This window comes from Pristiophorus japonicus, chromosome 3, assembly GCF_044704955.1.
Source record: "Pristiophorus japonicus isolate sPriJap1 chromosome 3, sPriJap1.hap1, whole genome shotgun sequence".
NCBI lineage: Eukaryota > Metazoa > Chordata > Chondrichthyes > Pristiophoridae > Pristiophorus > Pristiophorus japonicus.
In genome coordinates this window covers 115,719,970-115,734,485 of record NC_091979.1, presented here as the reverse complement: position 1 = coordinate 115,734,485, position 14,516 = coordinate 115,719,970, and the positions used below count along the sequence as shown (strand labels likewise).

At 47.3% G+C, this 14,516-nt stretch overlaps 1 protein-coding gene across 1 annotated transcript in view; it reads left to right on the top strand.

The window, feature by feature from the left end:
• dnah9l (dynein, axonemal, heavy polypeptide 9 like) overlaps nt 1-14,516 on the top strand; it is a 668,659-nt gene that overhangs the window by 341,958 nt on the left and 312,185 nt on the right. Inside the window, exon 47 of the mRNA XM_070873660.1 lies at nt 13,218-13,383. Within this exon, the coding sequence (XP_070729761.1) occupies nt 13,218-13,383 (166 nt within the window). The remainder of the gene's footprint in view (nt 1-13,217; nt 13,384-14,516) is intronic.

Here is a 14,516-nt window from a genome sequence, read left to right as displayed (position 1 = left end):
TCTCATCTTCTAAACTCCAGTGTATAAAGGCCCAGTTGATCCAGTCTCTCCTCATATGACAGTCCAGCCATCCCTGGAATCCGTCTGGTGAACCTTCGCTACACTCCCTCAATAGCAAGAACGTCCTTCCTCAGATTAGGAGACCAAAACTGGATACAATATTCCAGGTGAGACCACACCAAGGCCCTGTACAATTGCACTAAGCCTTCCCTGCTCCTATACTCAGATCCTCTAGCTATGAAGGCCAACATGCCATTTGCCTTCTTCACCGCCTGTTGCACCTGCATGCCAACTTTCAATGACTGATGAACCATGACCCCCAGGTCTTGTTGCACCTCCCCTTTTCCTAGTTTGCCACCATTCAGATAATACTCTGCCCTCGTGTTTCTGCCACCAAAGTGGCTAACCTCACATTTATCCACATTATACTGCATCTGCCATGCAATTGCCCATTCACCTAACCTGTCCAAGTCCCGCTGCAGCCTCCTAGCATCCTCCACAAAGCTCACACCACCACCCAGTTTAGTGTCATCTGCAAACTTGGAGATATTACACTCAATTCCTTCATCCAAATCATTAATGTATAATGTAAAGAGCTGGGGTCCCAGCACTGAGCCCTGTGGCACTTGACTAGTCACTGCCTCCCATTCCAAAAAGGACCCGTTTATCCCGACTCTCTGCTTCCTGTCTGCCAACCAATTCTCTATCCACGCCAGTACATTACCCCCAATACCATGTGCTTTGATTTTGCACACCAATCTCTTATGTGGGACCTTGTCAAATGCCTTTTGAAAGTCCAAATACACCACATCCACTGGTTCTCCCTTGTCCACTCTACTAGTTACATCCTCAGAAAATTCCAGAAGATTTGTCAACCATGATTTCCCTTTCACAAATCCATGCTGACTTGGACCGATCCTGTCACTGCTCTCCAAATGCGCTGTTATTTTATCTTTAATAATTTATTCCAACATTTTCCCCATTACTGATGTCAGACTAACCAGTCTATAATTACCCATTTTCTCTCTCCCTCCTTTTTTAAAAAGGGGTGTTACATTTGCTACCCTCCAGTCCATAGGAACTGATCCAGAGTCGACAGACTGTTGGAAAATGATCACCAATGCATCCTCTATTTCTAGGGCCACCTCCTTAAGTACTCTGGGATGCAGACAATCAGGCCCCGGGGATGTATCAGCCTTCAATCCCATCAATTTCCCCAACACAATTTCCTGCCTAATAAGGATATCCGTCAGTTCCTCCTTCTCACTCGACCCTCGGTCCCCTAGTACATCCGGAAGATCATTTGTATCTTCCTTTGTGAAGACAGAACCAAAGTATTTGTTCAATTGGTCTGCCATTTCTTTGTTCCCCATTATTAATTCACCTGAGTCCGACTGCAAGGGACCTACGTTCGTCTTCACTAATCTTTTTCTCTTCACATATTTATAGAAGCTTTTGCAGTCAGTTTTTATGTTCCCGGCAAGCTTCCTCTCATACTCTATTTTCCCCCTCCTAATTAAACCCTTTGTCCTCCTCTGCTGAATTCTAAATTTCTCCCAGTCCTCAGGTTTGCTGCTTTCTCTGGCCAATTTATATGCCTCTTCCTTGGATCTAACACTATCCTTAATTTCCCTTGTTAGCCACGGTTGAGCCATCTTCCCTGTTTAATTTTTACTCCAGACAGGGATGTACAACTGTTGACGTTCATCCATGTGATCTATAAATGTTTGCCATTGCCTATCCACCGTCAACCCTTTAAGTATCATTTGCCAGTCTATTCTAACCAATTTGCGCCTCATGCCGTCGTAGTTAGCTTTCCTTAAGTTTAGGACCCTAGTTTCTGAATTAACTGTGTCACTCTCCATCTTAATAAAACATTCTACCATATTATGGTCACTCTTCCCCAAGGGGCCTCTCACAACAAGATTGCTAATTAGTCCCTTCTCGTTACACATCATCCAGTCTAGGATGGCCAGCTCTCTAGTTGGTTCCTCGACATATTGGTCAAGAAAACCATCCCTAATACACTCCAGGAAATCCTCCTCCACCGCATTGCTACCAGTTTGGTTAGCCCAATCTATATGTAAATTAACCTCGCCCATGATAACTGCTGTACCTTTATTGCACACATCCCTTATTTCTTGTTTGATGCTGTCCCCACCCTCACTACTACTGTTTGGTGGTCTGTACACAACTCCCACCAGCGTTTTCTGCCCTTTGGTATTCCGCAGCTCCACCCATACCGATTCCACATCATCTAAGCCAATGTCTTTCCTTACTATTGCATTAATTTCCTCTTTAACCAGCAATGCCACCCCACCTCGTTTTCCTTTCTGTCTATCCTTCCTAAGTGTTGAATACCTTGGATGTTAAGTTCCCAGCCTTGGTCACCCTGGAGCCATGTCTCTGTGATGCCAAATACATCATATCCATTAACTGCTATTTGCGCAGTTAATTCGTCCACCTTATTCTGAATACTCCTCGCATTGAGGCACAGAGCCTTCAGGCTTGTCTTTCTAACACACCATGCCCCTTTAGAATTTTGTTATAATGTGGCCCTTTTTGTTTTTTGCCTTGGGATTCTCTGCCCTCCACTTTTACTATTCTCCTTTTTATCTTTTGCCTCTGTCTCCCACTTGTTTCCCTCTGCCTCCCTGCATAGGTTCCCATCCCCCTGCCATATTAGTTTAACTCCTCCCCCACAGCACTAGCAAACACTCCCCCTAGGACATTGGTTCCGGTCCTGCCCAGGTGCAGACCGTCTGGTTTGTATTGGTCCCACCTCCCCCAGAACCAGTTCCAATGCCCCAGGAATTTGAATCCCTCCCTTCTGCACCACTGCTCAAGCCGCATATTCATCTGAGCTATCCTGCGATTCCTACTCTGACTAACACGTGGCACTGGTAGCAATTCTGAGATTACTACTTTTGAGGTCCTACTTTTTAATTTAGCTCCTAGCTCCCTAAATTCGTCTCGTAGAACCTCATCCCGTTTTTTACCTTTATTGTTGGTACCTATGTGCACCACGACAACTGACTGTTCACCCTCCCTTTTCAGAATGTCCTGCACCCGCTCCAAGACATCCTTGACCCTTGCACCAGGGAGGCAACATACCATCCTGGAGTCTCGGTTGCGGTCGCAGAAACGCCTATCTATTCCCCTTACAATTGAATCCCCTATCACTCTCGCTCTCCCACTCTTTTTCCTGCCCTCCTGTGCAGCAGAGCCAGCCACAGTGCCATGAACTTGGCTGCTGCTGCCCTCCCCTGATGAGTCATCCCCCTCAACAGTACCCAAAGCGGTGTATCTGTTTTGCAGGGGGATGACCGCAGGGGACCCCTGCACTACCTTCCTTGCACTGCTCTTCCTGTTGGTCACCCATTTACTATCTGGCTGTGAACCTTTTACCTGCGGTGAGACCAGCTCACTAAACGTGCTATTCACGTCATTCTCAGCATCGTGCATGCTCCAGAGTGAATCCACCCACAGCTCCAGTGCCGCAATGCAATTCGTCAGGAGCTGGAGGTGGATACACTTCTCACACACGTAGTCGTCAGGGACACCGGAAGCGTCCCTGAGTTCCGACATGGTACAGGAGGAGCATAACACGTGTCCGAGCTCTCCTGCCATGACTTAACCCTTAGATAAAATTAATTTGGCAACAACAATGCTAAATGTTACTTACTGATGAAGAATAACAAAGAGAAGCTACTTACCAATCACCAGCCAATCACTTACCCCCTTGGCTGTGACATCACCTTTCGATTTCTTTCTACTTCTTTATTGCCATCGCCCTGCAGCTGCACCGGCTGGCCTTTATAGGCCTCTCCAATCCCCGGACTCTCGCCTCAGCGACGCACCTCCCGACTCCTGATCTCGCGGCCTTTATAGGCCTCTCTGATCCACGGACTCTCGCCTCAGCGACGCACCTCCCGTCTCCTGATCTCGCGACCTTTATAGGCCTCTCCAATCCCCGGACTCTCGCCTCAGCGACGCACCTCCCGACTCCTGATCTCGCGACCTTTATAGGCCTCTCCAATCCCCGGACTCTCGCCTCAGTGACGCACCTCCCGACTCCTGATCTCACGGCCTTTATAGGCCTCTCCGATCCCCGGACTCTCGCCTCAGCGACGCACCTCCCGTCTCCTGATCTCGCGACCTTTATAGGCCTCTCCGATCCCCGGACTCTCGCCTCAGCGACGCACCTCCCGACTCCTGATCTCGCGACCTTTATAGGGCTCTCCGATCCCCGGACTCTCGCCTCAGCGACGCACCTCCCGACTCCTGATCTCGCGGCCTTTATAGGCCTCTCCGATCCCCGGACTCTCGCCTCAGCGACGCACCTCCCGACTCCTGATCTCGCGGCCTTTATAGGCCTCTCCGATCCACGGACTCTCGCCTCAGCGACGCACCTCCCGACTCCTGATCTCGCGACCTTTATAGGCCTCTCTGATCCACGGACTCTCGCCTCAGCGACACCTTCTATGGGGCAATCGAGTAGTGGTCCCCAAGAAGAGCAGAGACACCTTCATCAATGACCTCCACAGTACCCACCCAGGCATCTTAATGATGAAAGCGATAGCCAGATCCCACGTGTGGTGGCCCGGTATCGATGCGGACTTAGTGTCGTGCGTTCACAGATGTAATACATGCTCGCAGTTAAGCAATGTACCCAGGGAGGCGCTGCTAAGTTTATGGTCTTGGTCCTCCAAACCGTGGTCTAGGGTACACATTGACTATGCAGGCCCATTCTTGGGTAAAATGTTCCTTGTGGTTGTAGTCGCGTACTCCAACTGGATTGAATGTGAGATAATGTCGGCTAGCAAGTCCGCTGCCACTACTGAAAGCCTGCGCACCATGTTTGCCGCTCACGGCTTACCCGATGTCCTGGTGAGCGACAATGTGCCATGTTTTACCAGTGCTGAGTTCAAAGAATTTATTGTATTCCTAACTCAGATGAGGTTGCAAACAGGGAGGTTAAAGTAACACTGACCTCAGTCTTTAATAAGACACTCCAGAGTGAGGAACAGGCCTTAGGGGCTGGCTTATATACAGTGCTCCCAAGGGATGCTGGGATCCCTTGGGACTTCAGGGGATGAGTTCCATGGTGGCGGAACATGGGAATGCATGCTTTACAGATACACAACAGAATTCATGACTCGTAATGGGATCAAACATGTCACATCTGCCCCATTTAAACCAGCGTCCAATGGTCAGGCAGAGAGAGCAGTGCAAACCATCAAGCAAGGCTTGAAGAGGGTAACTGAAGGCTCATTGCAGACTCGCCTATCCCGAGTCCTGCTTAGCTACCGCACAAGACCCTACTCACTCACCAGTATACCACCTGCTGAACCTTCTCATGAATAGAGCACTTAAGACAAAGCTCTTGTTAGTTCACGCTGATCTAGATGAACAGGTAGAGAGCAGGCGGCTTCAACAAAGTGCATACCATGATAGCGCAAATGTGTCACGCGAGATTGAAATCAATGATCCTGTATTTGTATTAAATTTGGGCAAGGTCCCAAATGGCTTCCAGGCACTGTTGTGGCCATAGAGGGGGAGCAGGGTGTTTCGGTTCAAACTTTCAAATGGACTCATTCACCGGAAACACTTGGACCAAATCAAACTCAAATTCACGGACTACCCTGAGCAACCCACCTTGGACCCTACCTTTTTTCATCCCCCAACATACACACCGGCACCACGGTTGACCATGAAGCAGAACCCATCATCCACAGCAGCCCTGCAGGACCCAACACACCAGGCAGCCCAGCAAGGCCAGCTGCACAGCAGCCCAGTGAGGGCCCAAGAAATGATTCAACAACACCAGCTTTCACACCGAGATGATCAACCAGGGCAAGAAGGGCCCCAGATCGACTCACCTTGTAAACAGTTACACTATAGACTTTGGGGGGTGGGGGGAGTGTTGTTATATATGTGGACTTGTATTTACTCTGTACATCCACCAGTGGGCTCAGCCCCGGGGGTCCCAAGAGATCCCATTATCCCTTGGGAGCACAGGTATTTAAGGAGGTTTCGCAGGTTGGAGAGGCACTCTGGAGACCTGCAATAAAAGACTACGGTCACACTTTACTTTGAGCTCACAGTGTTCAGTCTGACTCTTTCTCCATACACAACACCCAGCATCAAAGCACTGACCACACTCGACCAGTTAGTTATCCACCAGTCCTCTGGCACTACATCTTTTTCGAATGAATTATTAAGTATGTGTAGTCATGCCTCTGCTATCTCACTCCTGGATTCTTCTAAAATCCGTCCGGACCCGGGGCTAGAATTCTACACTTTCGTGCAGATCGCCCAAAAATGGGCGTTATTTCCAGGGTTTTCAGATTGCTGGCTTGTCGCCTATTTTCAAAGCCCCTAGGGCTAGAACCTCCACTTTTGTGGTTATCCGTCGTGGGCGTTAAAAAAGGGTTTTCAGATCACCGGCTTCTCGCCCATTCTCAAAGCACCTAGTTTCCACTTTTAAAAATGGGCGAAATAAAATGGACGGCAGTGTTAAATTTTTTGACCTTCCACCATAAAGTGTGGCTGTCCTTAGCAACGGCATGGCAACGCTCGATTCCCGCGATTCTGGCGGTCAAGGATCATGACATGCGCAGAAGAGGAGACAGAGAAAGAGGGAGCTCAGAGGGACTGAAGGCATGGCTGGGCTGGGTGTGGTGTGGCTGCTTTGGGAGGAAGGAGGGAGACTTTAGAGCTTCACAGCAAGTAGGCAAACAAAAAGTAGTTGTTACCAACCACATATTTGACCGAATTTGGATAATAATGGAGAGAGAGGAGGAGGCATCGCAGCATGCTGTGGAGGCTGATGCTGGAGAGAGCAGTGAGATGGGAGAGGAGCACATTGGAGGCCGCAAAAGAGCCAGGAGGTTCTCGGACGAGGCAAATGCCTCCCTCCTGCAGGAGGTTGAGTTACACTGGGGTGATTTGACACAGGATGGGTGTGGGAAGCCCACCCCAAAGGCATACCAGAAGATATGGAACGAGATAGCAGAGGTGGTCTCGTCGGCGAGAGGTGCGTGAGGGCAACCAATGCCGCAAACGATGGAACGACTTTATGGGATCCGCAAGAGTAAGTATTACATTGATTTACATGTACTTATATATTTATATCATTTGATATGTAATAGTCATGACTGACTATCATCAGATGTGAGGTCTTTCACTTTTACTGGGAATGTTTTACTCAAAGCCTGTAGTTACGGTGTACATCTTTAGGTAAACAATGATAATTATCATAATAATCATGATTACAGCTGTCTGTTATGTGTTGTATCAGTGTCTGTGACAGTACCTAGCAATGATATCACGCAATGATCTCATGCCATGTCGTCCTGTCACCTTTTACAGAAGAAGCTATCGACAATGAGGTCCATGCAGAGGTGAACGGGTGGAGGGCGACCAGTCCCCAGTGACATCATTGACATGGAGGAGCGTGTGCTCGCACTCGTGGGGAAGCACACCCGGACAGCCACGGACGCATCTGTAGACTCTGAAGTGATGCCACGTGAGTAAAGCTTACACCATTGCCTGATGTAAAGTCAATAGATGCCACACCCACTCATATCCGAACAATCATATATGATAGATGATTTCTAAAATTGTCATAGAAATAATGATGGCCTAATGAAAATCATTACAATGCAAATGTGTTGATGGTCATGAAATGTGATGTCTGCGATGATTTTGAGAGCAGTGGTGCTTTTTTGTGCATATGCTGTGTGTAGCGCTGGACTCACCTTGTCACCCTAGCACCCACTTCTCCTCTAATAACCTCATTTGTGTTTTGCAGCTCAGCCAGCAGCGCAGCCCCAGGCAAGACCACCGAGGCCAGAAGGTGGGGGCACGGGGCAGGAGTTGGCAGACGATCCTACATCTGGTGCTGAGGAGCTCCGATTCTCGCCCGTCAATCTGCTGCGTCTGTTCTCGATGGATGAGAGCGTGGACTTCGAGGAACCTGCATCACCACGCTCCAGAAGCCATTCCATCCTAAGGCCATCTAATTGTCTTCCGGTCATTCACGCCTTCATTCTGGAGGTACCGGCCCCAAGCACCTTGCCCCCATTTGTCCCCAGGACGGCGCCAACCCCGCGGAGATCCCGTGGACACAGCAGGTCTGTTCCACGAGCGCCACATGACAGTACAGAGATGGTACAGTTGTTGAGGAGGTCTGTAGACATTGGTGACCAGTTCATCGAAGCATTGGGAGGCCTAGCCCAACAGCTGGCTACTATCTCCGGCACCATGACCAAGTACATTCCACAGATGGCGGAGGCCTTGGATGCGATAGCCATGAACACTGCTGGCACAGGCCTCCCGGTGGTCCCCGAGCATGGCACTCCACCCCTAGATTCCGCACCACCACTGCGAATGACAGATGAGAGCAAGGACTAAGATCCTGCTTCTGCACCAAAGAATGTTTCCCCCCTCGGCACCCCGTGCTCCCATGCCCATCCACCGACTGCACCTGCCTTCATCCCCCCCCCCAATGAGGCACCGCCTGAGGAACTCTCAGCCAGGCGCCATGAAGTGAGGAGGGGAAGGGGTAGAGGTGGGGAGAAGAAGGGGACGGGGGAAGGAAAGTGAGGTGCATGTCCGCAGGTGATGGCTGTGTTATATCTGCATCTGGGTGTATGCAATTTGTTGCAATATATTGGATCTGGGGACCATGCTCCTACTTTGCCTTTGTATTCTGTGTTGCTGGACATGTTGACCATGTGATTGATGTCAATGGTGGAAAAAGTGGGGTGTGGGCGGGGATTGGGTGTTATTGTCTGTGATGCTTATGATTTCAGACCAATGTTGTTATAAAATTTTTGTTATTGAACATAAGCTTGTTGCGCATTGTCTCAGATAGCTGTACCGTACACACTGGTGATTCCTTAACATGAAAGGGTTAAATACAACTTAACATCAATCAACGTAAACTTTAACTGGCACCAAGGTGATGGGCACCATTGATGTCTGAGCTGCACACACACAGCAGTGTGTCAGCGTTGTCACTCACATAATGCTCTTTCAGGCAATCATTCAGATATCAGCTCCTCACATAAGAGTGGGATTTTTAAATTGCCAGCCACGTCGCTCGGGTTCGTTCAGAATAGTTTCACTTTTTGTGGGTGATTTTTTTGGGCGAGCGATATTGTGGGCGATATGTGCGCGAGGTACTAAAATTGATGCTGGGCGATCTGCTGGACATTAGTTTCGGTAATATGCTCCTCACGATAAAAAAAGTGGGTGGGCGGTAGTATTGAATCTCGGTGTTAAATTAGTGCGGAGATTAACGCTGGCGATATTATGGGCGTTGATTTCGCCCATTCTGCTGATTCCGCCCAAAAAAAGTGGGCGGGCGGTAATATTTGTTCCCGGCGTTAAGCACATGGGGAAAGTAACGCTCGTCGATAAGTTTCCTAAAAATGGGCATCAGTTTCCATTTTGTGGCTAAATGGGCAATATCTGGACGTTATACGTCATTTCAGTGGTAAAATGTGCGTTAATTGGGCGTTAAGCATGCAAAAAAAGTGCAGGTTCTAGCCCCTAGTCTCCATTTTAAAAATTGGGCGTTACCGTGAGCGATCTGAAATGGGGGTTAGCGTCAAATCTCTCTGACCTTCTGCCATAGTGTCGCCGTCCTTAGCAAAGGCATGGCAACACTTGTTTCCCACAATTCAGGAGGTCAGAAGAGGAGCCAGAGAGGGACTGAAAGCGTGTGTGGGTGTGGTGTGTGCTTGTTTGGCTGTTGTAGGAGGCACGAGGGAGATTCACCAGCCGCAAAAAGCCTACTAAGCACCAAAAACATAGTTGGCACCGAGATTTTGTCCAACAAATAATACATAACATGGAAGGAATGGAGGAGGCCCTGGAGCTGTTAGCCAGCAATACTGGTGGCAGAGGGCTCCCGGTGGTCCCACAGCGTGGCACTGCACCCCAAGGTGTCGCACCCCAATTGCCAATGACACGAGAGCCAGGAGCAACATCTTGCTTTTGGCTCAGAGCATATTCCCACCTCGGGACTGTCCTCTCCCGTATCCATCCAAGCAGCGATTCTGCCGTCATCCCCCCACAATGAAGCATCGCCTGAGGAGCTCCTCGGCCAGGCGGCTTGGAGTCAGGAGGGGAAGGGGAAGTGGTAGAGGTGGGGATGAGAAGTTGGGGATGGGGAAGGAAAGTGAGGTGCATGGCAGCAGGTGTTGTCTGGGGCATATTTTTAAGTTGCTCTGCTATTTTGGTGGGAGGGTCGGGGCAAGGGGCGAGGGGGCTACCTTGTTGGTTTGCTTTTTGTGTTCTGTATTGCGAGAAATGTACATTGTAATGATGTAAATATGATAAATTTGTTGTGGGCTGGGGCGGGGGTGGGGTGGGGTGTTTTTTACAGATATACTTATGTTTTCAGACAAATGGTTGGATTAAATGTTTTTTATTTAACATAACCTTGTTGCGCATTGGCTCAGATAGCTGCACCGTTACACACTGGTGATTTCTTAACATGAAAGGATATAATTACAATTAACTTGAATCAATTTAAACTTTAACTGTTACCAAGTGATGCACACCATTGCTGTATGACCTGCACACCCAGCAGTGTGCCAGCTTGGTAAATACCACCAACGTTCTTTCAAGCGAAGTGCTCATTTTTGAGCTCCATACATAAGAGTCTTGCAGCTATGACCACGGGCCCTTTCTTGTAGTCTACAGGAGGGCCGTGGCATGGTTTCAGCGTCAGCCTGATTGTCTGGCCTGATGTCAGCGTCCACCTCCTCATCCTCCTCTTCCTCTCTCTCCTAAGGTGGACCATCAAACCCTTCTGGCAATTCTTGTCTCCTCCTGATAGCCAAGTTGTGCAGCATGGAGCACACCACCATGAATTGAGCTATTTGCTCAGGGTGGTATTGGAGCTCACCTGAGTGGTCCAGGCATCTAAAGCGCTGCTTAAGCACTCCAATGGTTTTCTGCACACTATTGCGAGTGGATCTGTGGCTCTCGTTGTATCGCTTCTCGGCTTCGGTGTGGGTGTCACGCAGGGGGGTCATCAGCCAGGTGGCGAGCCCATATCCTTTGTCACCAAGCATCCAACATTGATCTTGTGGCTGATTGGTAAACAAGTTAGATACAGTGCTCCCATGCAGGATGTGAGCATCATGGATGTTGCCCGGAAGTTTTTAGCATTCACTGCCATTATAATTTGCTGGTGGTCGACAACAAGTTTCATATTCAGGGAGAGGAATCCCTTGCGGTTCCTGAAAACCTTTGCATCCTGAAAAGCTGCCCGCATCGCGATGTGCGTACAGTTTATTGCTCACTGCACCTTGGGGAAGTTAGCAATTTGGAAGCTGATAAAGTCCACCTTGCATGAGTACAGGGCTTCAGTGACCTGTCTAATGCAGCAATGTATGGCATGCTGAGATATACCGCAAATGTCGCCAGCTGAAGCCTGAAAGGAACCCGGTGCGTAGAACGACAGTGCCGCAGTGACGTTGACCTCAACAGACAGTGCAGTCCTGATGGTGCTGGCAGGCTACAGATCTCCCCTTATGAGCTAGCATATCTCACTGATAACCAGTTTTGGGAAGCGCAGTCTCCTAAGGCACGTGGTGTCGAACAAGCTGAGGTAAGACTGCTTCTCCCTGTACTTGCGGAGGGTGTAACGTCTGGTCCTCCTCATCAGTCTGTCACATCTAATATTGGGCACATGATGCTGTCAAGTGTACCTTCTGCCATCTCGAGTCTGAAGCATGCAAGTGGTCATCAAGAGAGGGAGAGAAATGACAGATCCCATTCCAATAGCTATTTGTTTTCCACCGATTGTTCACAAAGAATGAATGTCCCCATTAAGACAACTAGTAAATTCCAATCGTCCACAGTATGAAAAGATGTTTGTTCAGATGTTCACATCACCTCCAAACACCTCCAGATTACATCTGAACTCCCCCGAGGTTGAAGCAGAGCAGCCTTTTAAATGATGCGACCTGCGATTTAGAACATGGCGTCCATACCGCTGTGAGTAGTTCCGGTTAGTTCAACTTTTTCCCAGCGATTTTTCAGCGAGCGATATTGTCGGCGAGATGTGTGCGAAGTGCCGAAAATAAGGATGGGCAATATACTGGGCGTTAGTTTCGGCAAATGTGATGTTTACGACAAAAAACAGTGGGCGGTTGGTATTATTAAATCTTGGCGTTAATTACGTGCCGAAAGTAACGCTGGGTGATATTATGGGCATTGGGATCGCCCATTCTGATGATTCCACCCAAAAAAAGTGGGCGGGCGGTATTTTTTCTCGGCATTACACACATGCGGAAAGTACCGCTCGGCGATAAGTGACCGAGAAATGGGCGTCAGTTTCCATTTTGTGGCTAAATGGGCGATATATGAACATTGCACCTCATTTCAGCATTAAAATAGACGTTAAGTGGATGGTATGCATGCAAAAATAATGGAAAATCGAGCCCCAGGGATTTTATCCTGTTTGAGTTTTATTAGTTTATTGAATATTTCTGCTCATTTTATTTTAAATGCGATTATCTCATTTCTAATCTCATCCTCCAGTATCATGACCACCCATTCTGTCTCCCTGGTAAATACTGAAGCAAATACTGAAGTAATTATTTAATATTTCTGCCATTTCTCTATTGCTGTCTGTGATGTTATCCTGTCCATCCTTTAGTGGCCCTATTCCCATTCCAACATTCCTTTTTTATTTATGTGCCTATATAATATTTTACGATTTTGTTTGATGTTTCTTGATAATTTAATTTCATAATTCCTCTTTGCCTTCCTAACTATTTCTTTGACTTCTTTCCTAATCTCTTTTTATTCTCCCTTGTCATGCTTTCTCTTGCTGTCCATAAACTTAATGGATGTCTCTTTCATTATGCTCATTTTTCCCTTTTGTCATGCATACAAAAGCCAGCAGAGGCAGAGATTCATACTCAAATCTCAAATCCATAGCAGACTGCATTAAAATGATGCACCACCTAGATATATAATCTAAAAAGCCCATTGTAATTTTATAATTATTTAATTTCTACAGTTATCAGAAAATGGTTTATCTAACCCATAACTGTTAAATGTACCTATAATTAAATGTGCTTTTCTTTTTTATAGTCATGCAAATTATGTTGCGTATATTGAAAAGTTCTCCAAGTTCACCAACCATATAGCAATCATTGTCATGCAATTATTTCTTATTAATACAGGGGTTCTTGAGAAACCTTTAGAAAAAAAAGCTGGGAGAAATTATGCTCCTGCCGGCACAAAAAGGCTGATTTATTTTATTGATGATCTTAATATGCCTGAAGTAGATGCCTATGGTACTGTTCAGCCACATACTCTAATCAGACAACATCTAGATTACTGCCACTGGTAAGTCTCACCTGTTCGAGTAAGTGTGTTATTTTTAGTGGTTTCAATAACTGTGTGTGTGTAAAGAAGTAAAAAGCCACGTTTGAATTTTTAAAAATTGGTACTTGAAAATAGCGAAACCAAATATTTCATGCAGAGCACAAGATGTGAACACAGATTATTTGAGCAAAGCGATGTGTTTATACTGTACCGCCAATAGCACCGTTTCTATTTAAAGCACTTCAGGCATCACTTTATACTATAGCTTATTTTAAAACAGAAGTGTTGGAGAATGGAGTTAGGACTGAAACTTCAGAATTCTAATATCTGGCATCCAGAAATGAGATCATTCTTTAGATCCAGAATTTGCTTTTCACAAATTCTATCCATCAAAACTGACATTGTAATCTATAAAGTGAGCTTGCCATATGCTGTTACGGAAAACATTGAACCTCTTCAGTGAACAGTTAATGACATCTCCTCGTAGCTGGAGAAGAACTTGGAGTGGGAAGGGGAGGATTCAATTGTCATGGTCCATGTGGGAACCAACGACAAAGGTAGCACTAGGAATGAGGTTCTACTGAGAGAGTTTGAGGAGTTGGGTCCAAATTAAAAAGCAGAATCTCAAAGATAATCTCTGAATTGTTACCTGAGCCACGCCTCAATTGGCATAGCGATAAACAGATTAGAAGGTTAAATGTGTGGCTCAAATAGTGATGTGGGAGGCAGGGATTTTGCTCCATGGGGCACTGGCACCAGTACAAGGGAAAGAGGGAGCAGTTACATTAATACGGGCTCCACTTAAACTGGGCTGGAACCAGTGTCCTGGCATATCAAATAACTAGACCGGGCTTTAAATTAATAAGGGGGGGATGGGGTGGTGGTGGACAGATTCAGGAAAGAGTAACTTTTAAAGCAGCAAGAAATGTCAAGGCTCTAGAGCAGAGCAGAGTTTGGGGTAAAAATAAGCAGAGTGGGTCAGGAAGGTACAGAGAGAGTAACAAAGGTAGTAGGGCAGCAGTAACTAAGATGACATCAGGGAAAATAGAAAGAAGCCAAAGGTAAAAGCACTGGGGCTGAAATGCACCAGAAAGTTGCCGCACCTATGAGTTCTTAGCTGTTACTCACCACTGGAACTCTTGGTGCGGTGAGTA